Source organism: Argopecten irradians, chromosome 7 (genome assembly GCF_041381155.1).
Source record: "Argopecten irradians isolate NY chromosome 7, Ai_NY, whole genome shotgun sequence".
Taxonomy (NCBI): Eukaryota; Metazoa; Mollusca; class Bivalvia; order Pectinida; family Pectinidae; genus Argopecten; species Argopecten irradians.
The window spans coordinates 5,272,243-5,293,213 of record NC_091140.1 but is presented as its reverse complement, the minus strand read 5'-3'; the positions used below and the strand labels follow the sequence as shown (position 1 = coordinate 5,293,213).

General features: G+C 40.5%; 1 protein-coding gene and 1 long non-coding RNA gene across 8 annotated transcripts in view; one reads left to right on the top strand and one right to left on the bottom strand.

Annotated features, from left to right (window-relative positions):
* LOC138327348 (uncharacterized) overlaps positions 1 to 20,971 on the bottom strand; it is a 153,897-nt gene that overhangs the window by 45,871 nt on the left and 87,055 nt on the right. The gene's annotated exons all lie outside the window — the stretch shown is intronic.
* LOC138327347 (GRB2-associated-binding protein 1-like) overlaps positions 1 to 20,971 on the top strand; it is a 50,061-nt gene that overhangs the window by 9,838 nt on the left and 19,252 nt on the right. For 3 of the 7 annotated variants that reach the window (XM_069273370.1, XM_069273371.1, XM_069273369.1), the window contains exons 2-3: positions 588 to 614; positions 18,027 to 18,321. In XM_069273370.1, the coding sequence (XP_069129471.1) occupies positions 588 to 614; positions 18,027 to 18,321 (322 nt within the window). Of the gene's footprint in view, positions 1 to 587; positions 615 to 8,102; positions 8,460 to 18,026; positions 18,322 to 20,971 lie in introns of those variants that run through there. The other 4 variants (XM_069273372.1, XM_069273373.1, XM_069273375.1 and 1 more) reach the window with 2 other exon arrangements.

Here is a 20,971-nt window from a genome sequence, read left to right as displayed (position 1 = left end):
AAGTTTTTCTCCTTATGTAATTTATATGAAAATTTATGACTTAAGTCAGTCTTTGACTTAAGTTTGTTTCGAGAAATCGGGGCCAGGTTAACCTTTTCTTTTCTGTAAACTTACCCTTTATATTCTAACAAGACTAACAAGAATATATGACTGATAATAAGTTCAAAGGAGTTATAACCACTTTCGTTTGTCACTTTGTAACCAAAAGATGCAACCAAATGAATTTCACATGGATTTTCTATATAAAGTTATCTTTCCTATTTTAGAATTACCTCCCCTGATGTAGAATTACCTCCCCTAAACTGTCTGGTATCTCCTTGCTCAGACTGCCCTAATGCTTATTTTCCATCACTGACAATAACTAATTGATTGCATGACAGTTACCGATAGTATTTCCCGTAATTAAAACCTATGTTCCTGAATATTACGATGAGATCAGGTCGATGTCGGGATCATTTTCCTGGCTGATGTGTAACATCCTAACAAATCTAGATCTGTTTGTCATCTCTCTAACCCAACACTGCCATATCTAATAACTTCTAAAACCAATTCTCATGTCAATTTTTATTTTTTCTTCAAATTGACAGTTTACCCAAGATGCTACTGACACCAGCGTAAGTTTATCATCCAGTGTATGAGTTTTTTGGTTTTATTTTTGGATTGGCTGTATGCTGTTAGAGGTACGAGTGCAGTGTTCCCGTACACATTTCTGCTGTTTACTGCATGGTCATTTGTTTTTGTTCATGTCTAATTTTCACTCCCTGGGTGAGTGTAATGTTTACAAGCTTTATATTTGAGCACTGTACACACCATCAATGAGGAACGCTGCACGTCCAGTAGAATCTGATATATATAATATGTTAGTCTCTGCTCTCTAACCTTTATACATATATAGTAAACATAATATCTGGTGAGTTGTATATAAAGATATTTACCAGGAACCTTTTTTCTAGTCTAATTTCAATATTTGCATATTGGAAATTGGGATATATATGATCTGAGAGACCAAGAAGAGCATTAGATTATCTGGGCATGTAACAACATAGTGGCTGGTGCTGTGCTCGATATAAAGCTTGTGATGTGCATGTCGATTGTGTGAGGATGGAGCATGATTCTGATGTGGCTGAAAGTGATGAACTTCCAATTAGAGCATGTCCTTATTTGGTGTCTTCATTATTTGTTGTTTGTTGTCAAGATTTATTTTCATTTACAAACGAACCTTCTTTTTTCTGATTTGTTTTTTTGGTTTGAATTTAGTTGATTTCTTTATGTAATTTAGGAATCATGTCAAGACTTCAAATTCTATGTAAGCATGCATGACTTCATGTTCAATACAGAAAGAATTGGTCATGATCAGTCAATATTAATGTAAGTGATAATGCATTCACCCTCGAAATTTCATAATGGACTGTTCTGGTCCTTTATTTAGGAGAGTTGTCTTCAGGGTGGATGAGTTAAAAGACTTCTTCGATTGTTGTTTTATTTTATTAAGGTTTTTTTGTAGGTGACAATGGCCATAAAATAAGGTGTATGAATATTATGTGTCATGTATTATTATTACATGGAATATCTTATTGGCCTTACATAAGGATGTATACTTAGATAAAAAGCATACTCTATCAGAATATTGCATATCTAATGTTATAATAAGTTATCCATGGATACACATTGTTGGGAACACTTCCTTATTGGCCCCTGCTCAAGTAGATGGATTCTCAAGGCCAAAGGGAATTGTGTGTTAATAGATTCATGCTTCTAATCTTAAGGAAGTACTTATTATTATGAAGTTTCACAGACAGATATCTGAAACATAATGATAGTTGACTGTATTATATCATATTATAGAATTTCATGAAAATTTTGATTTTGAGAATATTTTAGTAATTAAGTTTGATTGCATTAAAGTTAGTATTATCTGCGTAGATGAATATGTTTTGCATTTGTTACTAAAAGCAAAGAAATTATCAAATTATCATTTTCTTGGTTTAATTTTTTTGGCGATCGAGATTTTCATGATCATAGCAATTTTACATGAACTTGCAAAAAAAAACTATGACCTATATGACTGTAGCTATAAGTATTCCATTAATATTTCTGGACCAACAACTATAGACACAAAGATCTGCTTCTGGTCTAAACAAAAATCTCAGATTACATCAATAAGTTATATACAAGTTGCTTTGTATCAATCTCCATATAAAAATCTCACTTTTGAATACTAATGTTTTTATCCTCATCCTACAATATCATACCTGGTGTAACACACTATCATTAATTATGTTGACCATCCTAATGACCACGTCCACTCCTGGTATTGTTGATCACAACACATGATTTCCTGTTCCACAGATGTTTATTAGTGTGATGTAACAGTAAGATTACCGCCAATTTATTCACGGATGTCTCACTTGTTTACAATAGTTTTAATTGTGTGTAGTAATGTTTTTAATATCATAAAAATGTCACATTGCATTCTTAACATAATTAATATTAATTTTATGGCATAAAAGATCCTTGTGTTTTTTTTTCATTTCATGATGTTTTGAAATAAGTAAACGTTGCCAAATAAATGAGTAACTTTTTAATTTATTCATAAAATAACACCAGATTTGTAATATTACAGATCCAAGTTTACGAGTTGGACAAAGTGTGTATACCAATTACTGAGATGAGTAAAACAAAGTGTACACATATAATTCTAATGTACTTATATACCATATTATGATAATTTACAAAGTATATGACATATGTTTAATCTATTTAACACTGATTCCATCATGTCACTTGTATAAAAATGTACATTATCGATATGGACATATAATACATGTACTCTTTATTTGTTTTTCTTTTGAAGATGCTCCACTGCCACCGAGTATAAATAATAGATATCCTTTGGACAATATTTAATATATGTATATATTTGTCTAATTACAACAAAAAACATACAGAATAATTTGTTTAGCTTTTGATGTCTGTACAATCAGTACTTCCATATAAGGCATAGTGTCATGGATTTTTTTTTGGGATGCAATTAATTATTTTAAATACTTTTATATTGAAGTAAAATAAGAAGTTCAAACTTTTCAATGATGGTAACAGTGTAAAGTAAGTAACTTTTGTGACTGAAGAGAAAATACTGATTCATCTGCTCCTGTTTTCAATAGATTTAAATTACCATTTTTCAGCGATGTAGCATCAGTTTAACCCCTTTTTGCCCCTGTCAAAATCGGCTGGGTCATATAATGATACTACTGGTACCGGTGTCCTATTGTGTCCTGTTCTCGGTGTCGTATCCAACATCATACTTTGGAGGAGACCGGTGTCCTATTGTGTCCTGTTCTCGTATCCAACATCATACTTTGGAGGAGACCGGTGTCCTATTGTGTCCTGTTCTCGTATCCAACATCATACTTTGGAGGAGACCGGTGTCCTATTGTGTCCTGTTCTCGTATCCAACATCATACTTTGGAGGAGACCGGTGTCCTATTGTGTCCTGTTCTCGTATCCAACATCATATATATATACTTTGGAGGAGACCGGTGTCCTATTGTGTCCTGTTCTCGTATCCAACATCATACTTTGGAGGAGACCGGTGTCCTATTGTGTCCTGTTCTCGTATCCAACATCATACTTTGGAGGAGACCGGTGTCCTATTGTGTCCTGTTCTCGGTGTCTGTTCTATTGTGTCCTGTTCTCGTATCCAACATCATACTTTGGAGGAGAGGGCAATTCTGTTTAACAGACCTTTCTGTCTCTTTATATCTTCCTGCCTTCTTTCTGTATATGCCTATAAATCCCTTAATGCCACCTATAATCACGTTAATCATCTTTTAAGTGTCCTTTTGCATCTCTCAGTATGACTTTGTAATAGCCTCATTTCTTTATAACCTGTCCAGTTTACTATATATAATTCCCTATAATCCTGCAGCCCTTCCCTTATAAATTATGACCCCTTAGCTTTACCTGTACTGTTTATTTTAACTTTCCCTCCTGAAATCCACTCTTATAAAGTGGGACCATGGTCTTTCCTACAATGGTGAAGATGTCCCAACATATTGCCACAAGCCCTCTATCTCAGGATTGTGAGTTCAAATCCCATGTGGGACAATAGCCAGGTCCGTGGTTATCCCATGTGGGAGAGTAGCCAGGTCCATGGTTTTCCCATGTGGGACAGTAGCCAGGTCTGTGGTTTTCCCATGTGGGAGAGTAGCCAGGTCTGTGGTTTTCCCATGTGGAACAGTAGCCAGGTCTGTGGTTTTCCCATGTGGGACAGTAGCCAGGTCTGTGGTTTTCCCATGTGGGACAGTAGCCAGGTCTGTGGTTTTCCCATGTGGGACAGTAGCCAGGTCTGTGGTTTTCCCATGTGGAACAGTAGCCAGGTCTGTGGTTTTCCCATGTGGGACAGTAGCCAGGTCTGTGGTTTTCATATGTGGGACAGTAGCCAGGTCCGTGGTTTTCCCATGTGGGACAGTAGCCAGGTCTGTGGTTTTCCCATGTGGGAGAGTAGCCAGGTCTGTGGTTTTCCCATGTGGAACAGTAGCCAGGTCTGTGGTTTTCCCATTGTGGGACAGTAGCCAGGTCTGTGGTTTTCCCATGTGTGACAGTAGCCAGGTCTGTGGTTTTCCCATGTGGGACAGTAGCCAGGTCTGTGGTTTTCCCATGTGGAACAGTAGCCAGGTCTGTGGTTTTCCCATGTGGGACAGTAGCCAGGTCTGTGGTTTTCATATGTGGGACAGTAGCCAGGTCCATGGTTTTCCCATGTGTGAGAGTAGCCAAGTCTGTGGTTTTCCCATGTGGGAGAGTAGCCAGGTCTGTGGTTTTCCTATGTGGAACAGTAGCCAGGTCTGTGGTTTTCCCATGTGGGACTGTAGCCAGGTCTGTGGTTTTCCCATGTGGGACAGTAGCCAGGTCTGTGGTTTTCACATGTGGAACAGTAGCCAGGTCTGTGGTTTTCCCATGTGGAACAGTAGCCAGGTCTGTGGTTTTCCCATGTGAGACAGTAGCCAGGTCTGTGGTTTTCATATGTGGGACAGTAGCCAGGTCCGTGGTTTTCCCATGTGGGACAGTAGCCAGGTCTGTGGTTTTCCCATGTGGGACAGTAGCCAGGTCTGTGGTTTTCCTATGTGGAACAGTAGCCAGGTCTGTGGTTTTCCCATGTGGGACAGTAGCCAGGTCTGTGGTTTTCCCATGTGGAACAGTAGCCAGGTCTGTGGTTTTCATATGTGGGACAGTAGCCAGGTCTGTGGTTTTCCCATGTGGGACAGTAGCCAGGTCTGTGGTTTTCCCATCTGGAACAGTAGCCAGGTCTGTGGTTTTCATATGTGGGACAGTAGCCAGGTCTGTGGTTTTCCCATGTGGGACAGTAGCCAGGTCTGTGGTTTTCCCATGTGGAACAGTAGCCAGGTCTGTGGTTTTCCCATGTGGGACAGTAGCCAGGTCTGTGGTTTTCCCATCTGGAACAGTAGCCAGGTCTGTGGTTTTCCCATGTGGGACTTTCCCTCCTGAAATCCACTCTTATATAGTGGGACCATGGTCTTTCCTACAATGGTGAAGATGTCCCAACATATTGCCACAAGCCCTCTATCTCAGGATTGTGAGTTCAAATCCCATGTGGGACAATAGCCAGGTCCGTGGTTATCCCATGTGGGAGAGTAGCCAGGTCCATGGTTTTCCCATGTGGGACAGTAGCCAGGTCTGTGGTTTTCCCATGTGGGAGAGTAGCCAGGTCTGTGGTTTTCCCATGTGGAACAGTAGCCAGGTCTGTGGTTTTCCCATGTGGGACAGTAGCCAGGTCTGTGGTTTTCCCATGTGGGACAGTAGCCAGGTCTGTGGTTTTCCCATGTGGGACAGTAGCCAGGTCTGTGGTTTTCCCATGTGGAACAGTAGCCAGGTCTGTGGTTTTCCCATGTGGGACAGTAGCCAGGTCTGTGGTTTTCATATGTGGGACAGTAGCCAGGTCCATGGTTTTCCCATGTGGGACAGTAGCCAGGTCTGTGGTTTTCCCATGTGGGACAGTAGCCAGGTCTGTGGTTTTCCCATGTGGAACAGTAGCCAGGTCTGTGGTTTTCCCATGTGGGACAGTAGCCAGGTCTGTGGTTTTCCCATGTGGGACAGTAGCCAGGTCTGTGGTTTTCCCATGTGGGACAGTAGCCAGGTCTGTGGTTTTCCCATGTGGAACAGTAGCCAGGTCTGTGGTTTTCCCATGTGGGACAGTAGCCAGGTCTGTGGTTTTCATATGTGGAACAGTAGCCAGGTCAGTGGTTTTCCCATGTGGGACAGTAGCCAAGTCTGTGGTTTTCCCATGTGGGAGAGTAGCCAGGTCTGTGGTTTTCACATGTGGAACAGTAGCCAGGTCTGTGGTTTTCCCATGTGGAACAGTAGCCAGGTCTGTGGTTTTCCCATGTGGGACAGTAGCCAGGTCTGTGGTTTTCCCATGTGGAACAGTAGCCAGGTCTGTGGTTTTCCCATGTGGAACAGTAGCCAGGTCTGTGGTTTTCCCATGTGGGACAGTAGCCAGGTCTGTGGTTTTCCCATGTGGGACAGTAGCCAGGTCTGTGGTTTTCCCATGTGGGACAGTAGCCAGGTCCGTGGTTTTCCCATGTGGGACAGTAGCCAGGTCTGTGGTTTTCCATGTGGGACAGTAGCCAGGTCTGTGGTTTTCCTATGTGGAACAGTAGCCAGGTCTGTGGTTTTTCCATGTGGGACAGTAGCCAGGTCTGTGGTTTTCCCATCTGGAACAGTTGCCAGGTCTGTGGTTTTCCCATCTGGAACAGTAGCCAGGTCTGTGGTTTTCCCATGTGGGACAGTAGCCAGGTCTGTGGTTTTCCCATCTGGAACAGTAGCCAGGTCTGTGGTTTTCATATGTGGGACAGTAGCCAGGTCTGTGGTTTTCCCATGTGGGACAGTAGCCAGGTCTGTAGTTTTCCTATGTGGAACAGTAGCCAGGTCTGTGGTTTTCCCATGTGGGACAGTAGCCAGGTCTGTGGTTTTCCCATCTGGAACAGTAGCCAGGTCTGTGGTTTTCCCATGTGGGACAGTAGCCAGGTTTGTGGTTTTCCCATGTGGGACAGTAGCCAGGTCTGTGGTTTTCATATGTGGGACAGTAGCCAGGTCTGTGGTTTTCCTATATGGGACAGTAGCCAGGTCTGTGGTTTTCCAAACCTGACACATCCTTAATAAAATGACTCTGACTGCTACTAGGATATTTAACTAATCAAAGTCTTTATATATAAATTTCGGTTTTTTAGTTGTCAAGTTTACTCTAACTTTTCTTCTTTATAATCCCCATTTACCTTATTATGGCCCCATTACGTGACCTGTCCATGACCATAGTACTTTGACTATAATAGTGATCCCTTAGTGATCTTTACGCCTTATATTTAGCTTTACTTCCCCCCAACCCCTGGTATTATGGCCCCATTGTGTTATCTGTCCCAATGGCCAGTAGTACCTATATAAGACCCCTTATAGTTTTACTTTCACCAAACCCCCTTACAATGGCCCCATTGTGTTACCAGTCCATGTTCATAGCACTATAGCTATAAGACCCCTTTACTTACCTTCCCCCAACCCCTGTTATTATTGCCCCTCTGCGTTATCTGTCCCGATAGCCAGAAGTACCAATATAAGACCCCTTATAGTTTTTCTCTCACTAACTCCCTTACAATGGCCTAATTGTACTAGCTATAAGACCCCTTACCTTCCTCCGATCCCCGTTATTATGGTCCCATTGCGTTACCTGTCTTTAGCCTGCAGTAGTACCATAACTATAAGGCCCCGTAGCTTACTTTCCCCCCAACACCTGTATTATGGCCCCTTTCTCATTATCATTGCCAGGATTAATGGCCCCTTTCCATATACCTGTCCAATACGTTTAAAAGCTGCTAGTTCCTGTTTCTGTGTTCGTCCAGTCCAACACTCCATGATGTAGGTTTCAGTAATTAACATGTAATTAACAATTACCATCAGGTTGATTCTGACATCACCTGGCATTATAGAAGGAAGATGTTGTAAAATAAGGAAACAATTTACTGGAGCGTGACAAAATAGAATCACCTGGTGAAATAAACATCAATAAAACACAAGGCGTAGTTGACACACCTTTATTACATGGAAGTAAAAACTGAAAGTTAATGTTTGGTGTTAAGACAATGACATGGCTGTGATGTCATCGGTGTTGATGATGGGTGCTGAGTGTATGAGTATATGTTTACAGTAGTAGGGCTGTATGTGTCACTATATGTGTGTGAGGATGTATAATTAACAGTACCAGTTGTAACACGACACACACACACACAGATTGTGGCCGTGAAGAAGGAATTAGATTACACAGATGTAATTGAGGAAGACATGTATCTTAAAAAAACTCAACATTATATAGTGGCATGATGTTGTCATCACTGGCCTACACGATTTCATGTCTGGATCTGATGAGGAGTGAACTTGATATTTCTTGAGAGGTTAGTGATGGGAAATTTTAACTGTGGATTGGAAAGTAACACAATATGTTCTATAGTCCATGTGTATCTTAGTCATTTGTTACATGTATACTCCGTCTTGAGAATGTGAGAAAATGTATATAAGAGGTCCCTATCTACTTAGGGGACAGGGATGTACGTAAATACTATCTCAATGGGATGTACATGTACTTATGGGGGTGGGGGATTTATAGATAAATCTATCTTAGCAAGCAATATATGTAATTTGTTTTTGAAAAAGGATGTATAGATGAAGCAGTTTGCATACTACCTATATTTTAAGGGAGGAGCATTTGGGTGGGGGAGATTCGACCTGTATTTTAAGGGAGGGAGAGGTTGAGAAGATATACTACCTGTATTTTAAGGGAGGGAGAGGGTGAGAAGATACTACCTGTATTTCAAGGGAGGGGGATGGGGAGGGGAGACAATACTATCTGTATTTTAAGGGAGGGGGATGGGGAGGAGACAATACTATCTGTATTTTCAGAATTGGGAAGGGTGAGAAGATACTACCTGTATTATAAGAATGGAGAGGGGGAGAAGATACTACCTGTATTATAAGAATGGTGGAGGGGGAGAAGATACTACCTGTATTATAAGAATGGGGGAGGGGGAGAAGATACTACCTGTATTATAAGAATGGAGAGGGTGAGAAGATACTACCTGTATTATAAGAATGGAGAGGGTGAGAAGATACTACCTGTATTATAAGAATGGAGAGGGTGAGAATATACTACCTGTATTATAAGAATGGTGAGGGTGAGAAGATACTACCTGTATTATAAGAATGGAGAGGGTGAGAAGATACTACCTGTATTATAAGAATGGAGAGGGTGAGAATATACTACCTGTATTATAAGAATGGAGAGGGTGAGAAGATACTACCTGTATTATAAGAATGGTGAGGGTGAGAAGATACTACCTGTATTATAAGAATGGAGAGGGTGAGAAGATACTACCTGTATTATAAGAATGGAGAGGGTGAGAATATACTACCTGTATTATAAGAATGGAGAGGGTGAGAAGATACTACCTGTATTATAAAAATGGAGAGGGTGAGAAGATACTACCTGTATTATAAGAATGGTGAGGGTGAGAAGATACTACCTGTATTATAAGAATGGAGAGGGTGAGAAGATACTACCTGTATTATAAGAATGGAGAGGGTGAGAAGATACTACCTGTATTATAAGAATGGTGAGGGTGAGAAGATACTACCTGTATTATAAGAATGGAGAGGGTGAGAAGATACTACCTGTATTATAAGAATGGAGAGGGGGAGAAGATACTACCTGTATTATAAGAATGGAGAGGGTGAGAAGATACTACCTGTATTATAAGAATGGAGAGGGGGAGAAGATACTACCTGTATTATAAGAATGGAGAGGGTGAGAAGATACTACCTGTATTATAAGAATGGGGGAGGGGGAGAAGATACTACCTGTATTATAAGAATGGGGGAGGGGGAGAAGATACGACCTGTATTATAAGAATGGGGGAGGGTGAGAAGATACGACCTGTATTATAATAATGGGGGAGGGGGAGAAGATACGACCTGTATTATAAGAATGGGGGAGGGTGAGAAGATACTACCTGTATTATAAGAATGGGGGAGGGGGAGAAGATACTACCTGTATTATAAGAATGGAGAGGGTGAGAAGATACTACCTGTATTATAAGAATGGAGAGGGTGAGAAGATACTACCTGTATTATAAGAATGGAGAGGGTGAGAAGATACTACCTGTATTATAAGAATGGGGGAGGGGGAGAAGATACTACCTGTATTATAAGAATGGAGAGGGTGAGAAGATACTACCTGTATTATAAGAATGGAGAGGGTGAGAAGATACTACCTGTATTATAAGAATGGAGAGGGTGAGAAGATACTACCTGTATTATAAGAATGGAGAGGGTGAGAAGATACTACCTGTATTATAAGAATGGGGGAGGGGGAGAAGATACGACCTGTATTATAAGAATGGGGGAGGGTGAGAAGATACGACCTGTATTATAATAATGGGGGAGGGGGAGAAGATACTAACTGTATTATAAGAATGGGGGAGGGGAGAAGATACGACCTGTATTATAATAATGGGGGAGGGGGAGAAGATACTACCTGTATTATAAGAATGGGGGGAGGGGGAGAAGATACTACCTGTATTATAAGAATGGGGGAGGGTGAGAAGATACTACCTGTATTATAAGAATGGGGGAGGGGGAGAAGATAATACCTGTATTATAAGAATGGGGGAGGGGGAGAAGATACTACCTGTATTATAAGAATGGGGGAGGGGGAGAAGATACTACCTGTATTATAAGAATGGGGGAGGGGGAGAAGATACTACCTGTATTATAAGAATGGGGGAGGGGGAGAAGATACTACCTGTATTATAAGAATGGAGAGGGTGAGAAGATACTACTACCTGTATTATAAGAATGGGAGGGGGGAGAAGATACTACCTGTATTATAAGAATGGTGAGGGTGAGAAGATACTACCTGTATTATAAGAATGGGGGAGGGGGAGAAGATACTACCTGTATTATAAGAATGGTGAGGGTGAGAAGATACTACCTGTATTATAAGAATGGGGGAGGGGGAGAAGATACTACCTGTATTATAAGAATGGGGGAGAGGGAGAAGATACTACCTGTATTATAAGAATGGAGAGGGTGAGAAGATACTACCTGTATTATAAGAATGGAGAGGGGGAGAAGATACTACCTGTATTATAAGAATGGAGAGGGGGAGAAGATACTACCTGTATTATAAGAATGGGGGAGGGGGAGAAGATACTACCTGTATTATAAGAATGGGGGAGGGGGAGAAGATACTACCTGTATTATACTACTGTATTATAAGAATGGAGAGGGTGAGAATATACTACCTGTATTATAAGAATGGAGAGGGTGAGAAGATACTACCTGTATTATAAGAATGGAGAGGGGGAGAAGATACTACCTGTATTATAAGAATGGAGAGGGGGAGAAGATACTACCTGTATTATAAGAATGGAGAGGGGGAGAAGATACTACCTGTATTATAAGAATGGGGGGAGGGGGAGAAGATACTACCTGTATTATAAGAGTGGAGAGGGGGAGAAAATACTACCTGTATTATAAGAATGGAGAGGGGGAGAAGATACTACCTGTATTATAAGAATGGGGGAGGGGGAGAAGATACTACCTGTATTATAAGAATGGAGAGGGTGAGAAGATACTACCTGTATTATAAGAATGGAGAGGGTGAGAAGATACTACCTGTATTATAAGAATGGGGGAGGGGGAGAAGATACTACCTGTTTTTTAAGAGAGGGGTGGGGGTGGGCGAAGATTTATCGTCTGGTAGGTTTAGAATAACATGTCTTAAGTTTGTTTCCCCATAAGAAAGTATAAAAGGTGTAAATTAGGATATGTACATGGCCTACAGGATATTTGAAGGATGTGTGTGACTCTCCCTGACTGTACAGGAAGGCATACAGGATCTACATCTATTAGGCCTATGTGTGTAAGAAGTGTATAACAAGACTGAGGTTGTGTGTAGGAGGGCATATTTTGATATTCTGATGAAGATCACAATGACCATCACCTTTCAGCATTCCATAGGTTTTGATCTCCACTTTTGCCCTGTTTAGTTAAGTTCATATATCTGTCTATAACCTCAATCTCTATCCCTACCTGATCTTCGTAATCTAAGCTACCTCACTATTTGTTAAAGCGTTCTAATAATCCTCATATCTTCCAGGCCATTTGCCTTGGATCTCGATCACTGTCATGGCCATCACTCTTGGTCCTCTCCTGGTCCTTGTATCTACCTGGCTGTCCCTCATGGTCCTCTGCTGGTCTCTGTATCTACCTGGCTGTCCCTCTTAATCCTCTCCTGGTCTCTGTATCTACCTGGCTGTCCCTCATGGTCCTCTCCTGGTCTCTGTATCTACCTGGCCATCCCTCTTGGTCCTCTCCTAGTCCCTTTGTCTACCTGGCTGTACCTCTTGGTCCTCTCCTGATCCCTTTGTCTACCTGATCATCCCTCGTGGTCCTCTCCTAGTCCCTTTGTCTACCTGGCTGTCCCTCTTTGTCCTCTCCTAGTCCCTTTGTCTACCTGGCTGTCCCTCTTGGTCCTCTCCTGGTCCCTTTGTCTACCTGGCTGTCCCTCTTGGTCCTCTCCTAGTCACTTTGTTGGGGGGCCGCGGTGGCCGAGTGGTTAAGATGTCCCGACATATTACCACAAGCCCTCCACCTCTGGGATGCGGGTTCGAATCCCATGTGGGGCAGTTGCCAGGTACTGACCGCTGACCGGTGGTTTTTCTCCGGGTACTCCGGCTTTCCTCCACCAACAAGCCTGGCACGTCCTTACATGACCCTGGCTGTTAATAGGACGTAAAACTAAACAAACAAACAAACAAAATAGTCACTTTGTCTACCTGGTCATCCCTCGTGGTCCTCTCCTGGTTCCTTTATTTTCTTGGCTGTCCCTCTTGGTCCTCTCCTAGTCCCTTTGTCTACCTGGTCATCCCTCGTGGTCCTTTCCTTGTCCCTTTATCTACCTGGCTGTCCCTCTTGGTCCTCTCCTAGTCCCTTTATCTACTTGGTCCTCTCCTGGTCCCTTTATCTACCTGGCCGACCCTCTTGGTCCTCTCCTGGTCCCTTTGTCTACCTGGCTGTCCCTCTTGGTCTTCTCCAAGTCCCTTTATCTACCTGGCCAACCCTATTGGTCCTCTCCTGGTCCCTTTATCTACCTGACCGACCCTCTTGGTCCTCTCCTGGTCCCTTTATCTACCTGGCTGTCCCTCGTAGTCCTCTCCTTGTCTTGTATCTATCTAGTTGTACCTTTTGGTCCCAAGCAGTAGATGTATGGGTTTGTATAGGTATTAGATAAATAGTTGTTTTATGTATATTAGTTATAGTAGTCTACAGTTAGTTATATATGTTAGTTTTAGTAGTCTACATAAACAAGATGTTGTAGCTGTTTGTTGTTCTGAAAGTTTTAATTGTACATATATGTTGATTTAGTTGTAAATGAAGGTTTAGATTGCTTGTCAAGTACAATAGAGTTTGATAGTAAGCATATTTATATGATAGAATAAGCTTGAGAAGTGGTATGATAAGCTTGAGAAGTGGTATGAATTTTTTAGCTTGGGAAGTGGTATGATAGTGTAAGCTTGGGAAGTGGTATGATAGTGTAAGCTTGGGAAGTGGTATGATATTGTAAGCTTGAGAAGTGGTATGATAGTGTAAGCTTGAGAAGTGATATGAAAGTGTAAGCCTGAGAAGTGGTATGATAGTGTAAGCTTGAGAAGTGGTATGATATTTTAAGCCTGAGAAGTGGTATGATAGTGTAAGCTTGAGAAGTGGTATGATAGTGTAAGCTTGAGAAGTGGTATGATAGTGTAAGCTTGAGAAGTGGTATGATAGTGTAAGCTTGAGAAGTGATATGATAGTGTAAGCTTGAGAAGTGGTATGATAGTGTAAGCTTGAGAAGTGGTATGATAGTGTAAGCTTGAGAAGTGGTATGATAGTGTAAGCTTGAGAAGTGGTATGATAGTGTAAGCTTGAGAAGTGGTATGATAGTGTAAGCTTGAGAAGTGGTATGATAGTGTTAGCTTGAGAAGTGGTATGATAGTGTAAGCTTGAGAAGTGATATGATAGTGTAAGCTTGAGAAGTGGTATGATATTTTAAGCCTGAGAAGTGGTATGATAGTGTAAGCCTGAGAAGTGGTATGATAGTGTAAGCTTGAGAATGGTATGATAGTGTAAGCTTGAGAAGTGGTATGATATTTTAAGCCTGAGAAGTGGTATGATAGTGTTAGCTTGAGAAGTGGTATGATAGTGTAAGCTTGAGAAGTGGTATGATAGTGTTAGCTTGAGAAGTGGTATGATAGTGTAAGCTTGAGAAGTGATATGATAGTGTAAGCTTGAGAAGTGGTATGATAGTGTAAGCTTGAGAAGTGGTATGATAGTGTAAGCTTGAGAAGTGGTATGATAGTGTAAGCTTGAGAAGTGATATGATAGTGTAAGCTTGAGAAGTGGTATGATATTTTAAGCCTGAGAAGTGGTATGATAGTGTAAGCTTGAGAAGTGATATGATAGTGTAAGCTTGAGAAGTGGTATGATATTTTAAGCCTGAGAAGTGGTATGATAGTGTAAGCCTGAGAAGTGATATGATAGTGTAAGCTTGAGAAGTGATATGATAGTGTAAGCTTGAGAAGTGATATGATAATGTAAGCTTGAGAAGTGGTATGATAGTGTAAGCTTGAGAAGTGTTATGATAGTGTAAGCTTGAGAAGTGGTATGATAGTATAAGCTTGAGAAGTGGTATGATAGTATTAGCTTGGGAAGTGGTATGATAGTAAGCTTGAGAAGTGGTATGATAGTATAAGCTTGAGAAGTGGTATGATAGTGTAAGCTTGAGAAGTGGTATGATAGTGTAAGCTTGAGAAGTGGTATGATAGTAGTGTAAGCTTGAGAAGTGGTATGATAGTATAAGCTTGAGAAGTGGTATGATAGTATAAGCTTGAGAAGTGGTATGATAGTAAGCTTGAGAAGTGGTATGATAGTGTAAGCTTGAGAAGTGGTATGATAGTGTTAGCTTGAGAAGTGGTATGATAGTAAGCTTGAGAAGTGGTATGATAGTGTAAGCTTGGGAAGTTATATGATAGTGTAAGCTTGAGAAGTGGTATGCTAGTGTTAGCTTGGGAAGTAGTATGATAGTGTAAGCTTGAGAAGTGGTATGATAGTGTTAGCTTGAGAAGTGGTATGATAGTGAAGGCTTGAGAAGTGGTATGATAGCGTAAGCTCGGGAAGAGGTATGATAGTAAGCTTGAGAAGTGGTATGATAGTGTAAGCTTGAGAAGTGGTATGATAGTGTAAGCTTGAGAAGTGGTATGATAGTGTAAGCTTGAGAAGTGGTATGATAGTGTAAGCTTGAGAAGTGGTATGATAGTGTAAGCTTGAGAAGTGGTATGATAGTGTAAGCTTGAGAAGTGGTATGATAGTGTAAGCTTGAGAAGTGGTATGATAGTGTAAGCTTGAGAAGTGGTATGATAGTGTAAGCTTGAGAAGTGGTATGATAGTGTAAGCTTGAGAAGTGGTATGATAGTGTAAGCTTGAGAAGTGGTATGATAGTGTAAGCTTGAGAAGTGATAGTGTAGCTGATATATGTGTAAGCTTGAGAAGTGGTATGATAGTTTAAGCCTGAGAAGTGGTATGATAGTGTTAGCTTAACAATATGCCTTGTAAGTGTTGTAATATTGAGTAGTTGTATTGTCAGATTAGTTATAAATTGAAAGTGGAATGTTTGTGTAGTTTGTGTTAATGGGTGTATGTTAACTTTGTGTAGTTGTAGTTTGTGTTATAGTGTATTTAATTGTTTGATAGTTGAATAGTTGTATGTTAATTTTGTGTAGTTGTAGTTTGTGTTATAATGTATTTAGTTGTTGGATAGTTGAATAGTTGTATATTAACTTTGTGTAGTTGTAGTTTGTGTTATAATGTATTTAGATGTTGGACAGTTGAATAGTTGTATGTTAACTTTGTGTAGTTGTAGTTTGTGTTATAATGTATTTAGTTGTTGGACAGTTGAATAGTTGTATGTTAACTTTGTGTAGTTGTAGTTTGTGTTATAGTGTATTTAGTTGTTTGATAGTTGAATAGTTGTATGTTAACTTTGTGTAGTTGTAGTTTGTGTTATAATGTATTTAGTTGTTTGATAGTTGAATAGTTGTATGTTAACTTTGTGTAGTTGTAGTTTGTGTTATAATGTATTTAGTTGTTGGACAGTTGAATAGTTGTGTGACAACTTAGTGCGATAGTGAAGATTTGAGTATAAGTAAATATTTGATGATATTCTAACTTAGAAAGGTCCAAGTATACACATTGTATGTATTATGTAAGTCTCATCCTAACATACAGTTGGAGCCACATACAGGGAGGGCATATTGTATGGTGTTACATACAGGGAGGGCATATTGTATGGTGTTACATACAGGGAGAGCTTATTGTATGGTTTTACATACAGGGAGGGCATATTGTATGGTGTTACATACAGGGAGGGCATATTGTATGGTGTTACATACAGGGAGAGCTTATTGTATGGTGTTACATACAGGGAGGGCATATTGTATGGTGTTACATACAGGGAGGGCATATTGTATGGTGTTACTTACAGGGAGGGCATACTGTATGGTTTTACATATAGGGTGGGCATATTGTATGGTGCTACATATAGGGTGGGCATATTGTATGGTGTTACATACAGGGAGGGCATATTGTATGGAGTTACATACAGGGAGGGCATATCGTATGCTGTTACTTACAGGGAGGGCATATTGTATGGTTTTACATACAGGGAGGGCCTATTGTATACTGTTATATACAGGGAGGGCATATTGTATGCTGTTACATACAGGGAGGGCATATTGTATGCTATTATATACAGGGAGGGCATATTGTATGGTGTTACATACAGGGAGGGCATGTTGTATGGTGATACATACAGGGAGCGCATATTGTATGGTGTTACATACAGGGAGGGCATATTGTATGGAGTTACATACAGGGAGGGCATATTGTATGGTTTTACATACAGGGAGGACATATTGTATGGTATTACATACAGGGAGGGCATATTGTATGGTGTTACATACAGGGAGGGCATATTGTATGGTGTTACATACAGGGAGGGCATATTGTATGGTGTAACTTCAATATAATTAGTTTATTTTAAATTTTACATTAGTAATAAGCATGTTGTCTTGTTGTGCACCTTTCCCTTTTTTCTGGATCAAATATATATATCCATTACATCTGTGTCATACTTAAGTATATATCCTATACGACTGTGTCATACTTTAGTATATTCTATAAATACAACTGTGTCATACTTTAGTATATGCTAAATGACTGTGTCATACTCTAGTATATTCTATATGACTATGACAATATCTGATTGGTAGGAAGCACTTCTTGTATTGAACTTTTTTCTGCTTTTTGTTAGATTTAAAGTGATGACACTAATTATAATTTATGGTTGTGATTGACCACCACATGGAAGGCTTCTGTCATTGTATTTCATGAAAATTTAGAAATAGGTTATTAGTATTGCAATATGTAAAGAGACAAGAGCAGTTATCATTTCCTGGTCTTAGAATGGCTGATATGTCTTAAAGGTCCTGTGGAGGTGGGACATACATCATTGTATTTCAGAAGATATTGACATTGTATACGTAGACTTACAATAATAGTCAGTAATTTTAATTTATCAGAAGTATGTGAATATAGAAATGTAACTTGTTATTATTACTGTTATAAATCAATTGTAGGATGTGGAATCAACAGAAATGGAATTGACAATTCTTTGTGTTGTTTAAGCTTAAATATTAATCTTATATTATAATTACTGTATGTTGACAGAAATGGAAGCGACAGTTTTTCGTTTTGTTTAAGCTATGTAATGTTAAATATGTGTTACTGAATGTTGACAGAAATGAAAGCGACAGTTCTTGTTGTTGTTTAAGCTGATGTTAATCCTTTGTTACGGTATATGTTGACAGAAATGGAAGCGACGGTTCTTCGTGCTGTTTAAGCCTGCAAGTAGTCTCCCCCACCAGTACCTGTTGAACTATTATACGGATGAGAACTGTAAGAAACTTAAAGGCTGTATAGACCTGGAGCATTGTGAGCAGGTCATAGAATCTCTTGACCTCGATATCTTTCCCTTCCTCCTTGCACTAAAGACTTACCACAAGGGCAGAGAACGCACCTACTTTCTGTCAACTGATACAGAAGATGAGATGACCACTTGGGTCCGTAATTTGTGTAGTGTCTGTGGACTCAAGCCAGAGGAAAGTAAGTAAAGTGTATAGGACCACCATTATAGGCCAGAGAAAAGTTAGTCCAGTGTAAATGACCACCATTATAGGTCAGAGGAAAGTAAGTAAAGTGTATAGGACCACCATTATAGGCCAGAGGAAAGTAAGTACAGTGTATAGGACCACCATTATAGGCCAGAGGAAAGTAAGTACAGTGTATAGGACCACCATTATAGGCCAGAGGAAAGTATGTACAGTGTATAGGACCACCATTATAGGTCAGAGGAAAGTAAGTACAGTGTATAGGACCACCATTATAGGCCAGAGGAAAGTAAGTACAGTGTATAGGACCACCATTATAGGCCAGAGGAAAGTAAGTACAGTGTATAGGACCACCATTATAGGTCAGAGGAAAGTAAGTACAGTGTATAGGACCACCATTATAGGCCAGGGGAAAGTATGTACAGTGTATAGGACCACCATTATAGGCCAGGGGAAAGTAAGTACAGTGTATAGGACCACCATTATAGGCCAGAGGAAAGTATGTACAGTGTATAGGACCACCATTATAGGCCAGAGGAAAGTATGTACAGTGTATAGGACCACCATTATAGGCCAGAGGAAAGTAAGTACAGTGTATAGGACCACCATTATAGGCCAGAGGAAAGTAAGTACAGTGTATAGGACCACCATTATAGGCCAGAGGAAAGTAAGTACAGTGTATAGGACCACCATTATAGGCCATAGGAACCAGTATAGTACAGTGTATAGGACCACCATTATAGGTCAGAGGAAAGTATGTACAGTGTATAGGACCACCATTATAGGTCAGAGGAAAGTATGTACAGTGTATAGGACCACCATTATAGGTCAGAGGAAAGTTAGTCCAGTGTATAGGACCACCATTATAGGCCAGAGGAAAGTAAGTACAGTGTATAGGACCACCATTATAGGCCAGAGGAAAGTAAGTACAGTGTATAGGACCACCATTATAGGCCAGAGGAAAGTAAGTACAGTGTATAGGACCACCATTATAGGCCAGAGGAAAGTATGTACAGTGTATAGGACCACCATTATAGGCCAGAGGAAAGTAAGTACAGTGTATAGGACCACCATTATAGGCCAGAGGAAAGTAAGTACAGTGTATAGGACCACCATTATAGGCCAGAGGAAAGTATGTACAGTGTATAGGACCACCATTATAGGCCAGAGGAAAGTATGTACAGTGTATAGGACCACCATTATAGGCCAGAGGAAAGTAAGTACAGTGTATAGGACCACCATTATAGGTCAGAGGAAAGTATGTACAGTGTATAGGACCACCATTATAGGTCAGAGGAAAGTAAGTACAGTGTATAGGACCACCATTATAGGCCAGAGGAAAGTAAGTACAGTGTATAGGACCACCATTATAGGCCAGAGGAAAGTAAGTACAGTGTATAGGACCACCATTATAGGCCAGAGGAAAGTAAGTACAGTGTATAGGACCACCATTATAGGCCAGAGGAAAGTATGTACAGTGTATAGGACCACCATTATAGGCCAGGGGAAAGTAAGTACAGTGTATAGGACCACCATTATAGGCCAGGGGAAAGTATGTACAGTGTATAGGACCACCATTATAGGCCAGGGGAAAGTATGTACAGTGTATAGGACCACCATTATAGGTCAGAGGAAAGTAAGTACAGTGTATAGGACCACCATTATAGGCCAGAGGAAAGTAAGTACAGTGTATAGGACCACCATTATAGGCCAGAGGAAAGTATGTACAGTGTATAGGACCACCATTATAGGCCAGAGGAAAGTATGTACAGTGTATAGGACCACCATTATAGGCCAGGGGAAAGTAAGTACAGTGTATAGGACCACCATTATAGGTCAGAGGAAAGTAAGTACAGTGTATAGGACCACCATTATAGGTCAGAGGAAAGTAAGTACAGTGTATAGGACCACCATTATAGGTCAGAGGAAAGTAAGTACAGTGTATAGGACCACCATTATAGGCCAGAGGAAAGTAAGTACAGTGTATAGGACCACCATTATAGGCCAGAGGAAAGTAAGTACAGTGTATAGGACCACCATTATAGGCCAGAGGAAAGTATGTACAGTGTATAGGACCACCATTATAGGCCAGGGGAAAGTATGTACAGTGTATATAGGACCACCATTATAGGCCAGGGGAAAGTAAGTACAGTGTATAGGACCACCATTATAGGTCAGAGGAAAGTATGTACAGTGTATAGGACCACCATTATAGGCCAGGGGAAAGTATGTACAGTGTATAGGACCACCATTATAGGCCAGGGGAAAGTATGTACAGTGTATAGGACCACCATTATAGGCCAGAGGAAAGTATGTACAGTGTATAGGACCACCATTATAGGCCAGAGGAAAGTATGTACAGTGTATATAGGACCACCATTATAGGCCAGGGGAAAGTATGTACAGTGTATAGGACCACCATTATAGGCCAGAGGAAAGTATGTACAGTGTATAGGACCACCACCATTATAGGCCAGGGGAAAGTAAGTACAGTGTATAGGACCACCATTATAGGCCAGGGGAAAGTAAGTACAGTGTATAGGACCACCATTATAGGCCAGAGGAAAGTAAGTACAGTGTATAGGACCACCATTATAGGCCAGGGGAAAGTAAGTACAGTGTATAGGACCACCATTATAGGCCAG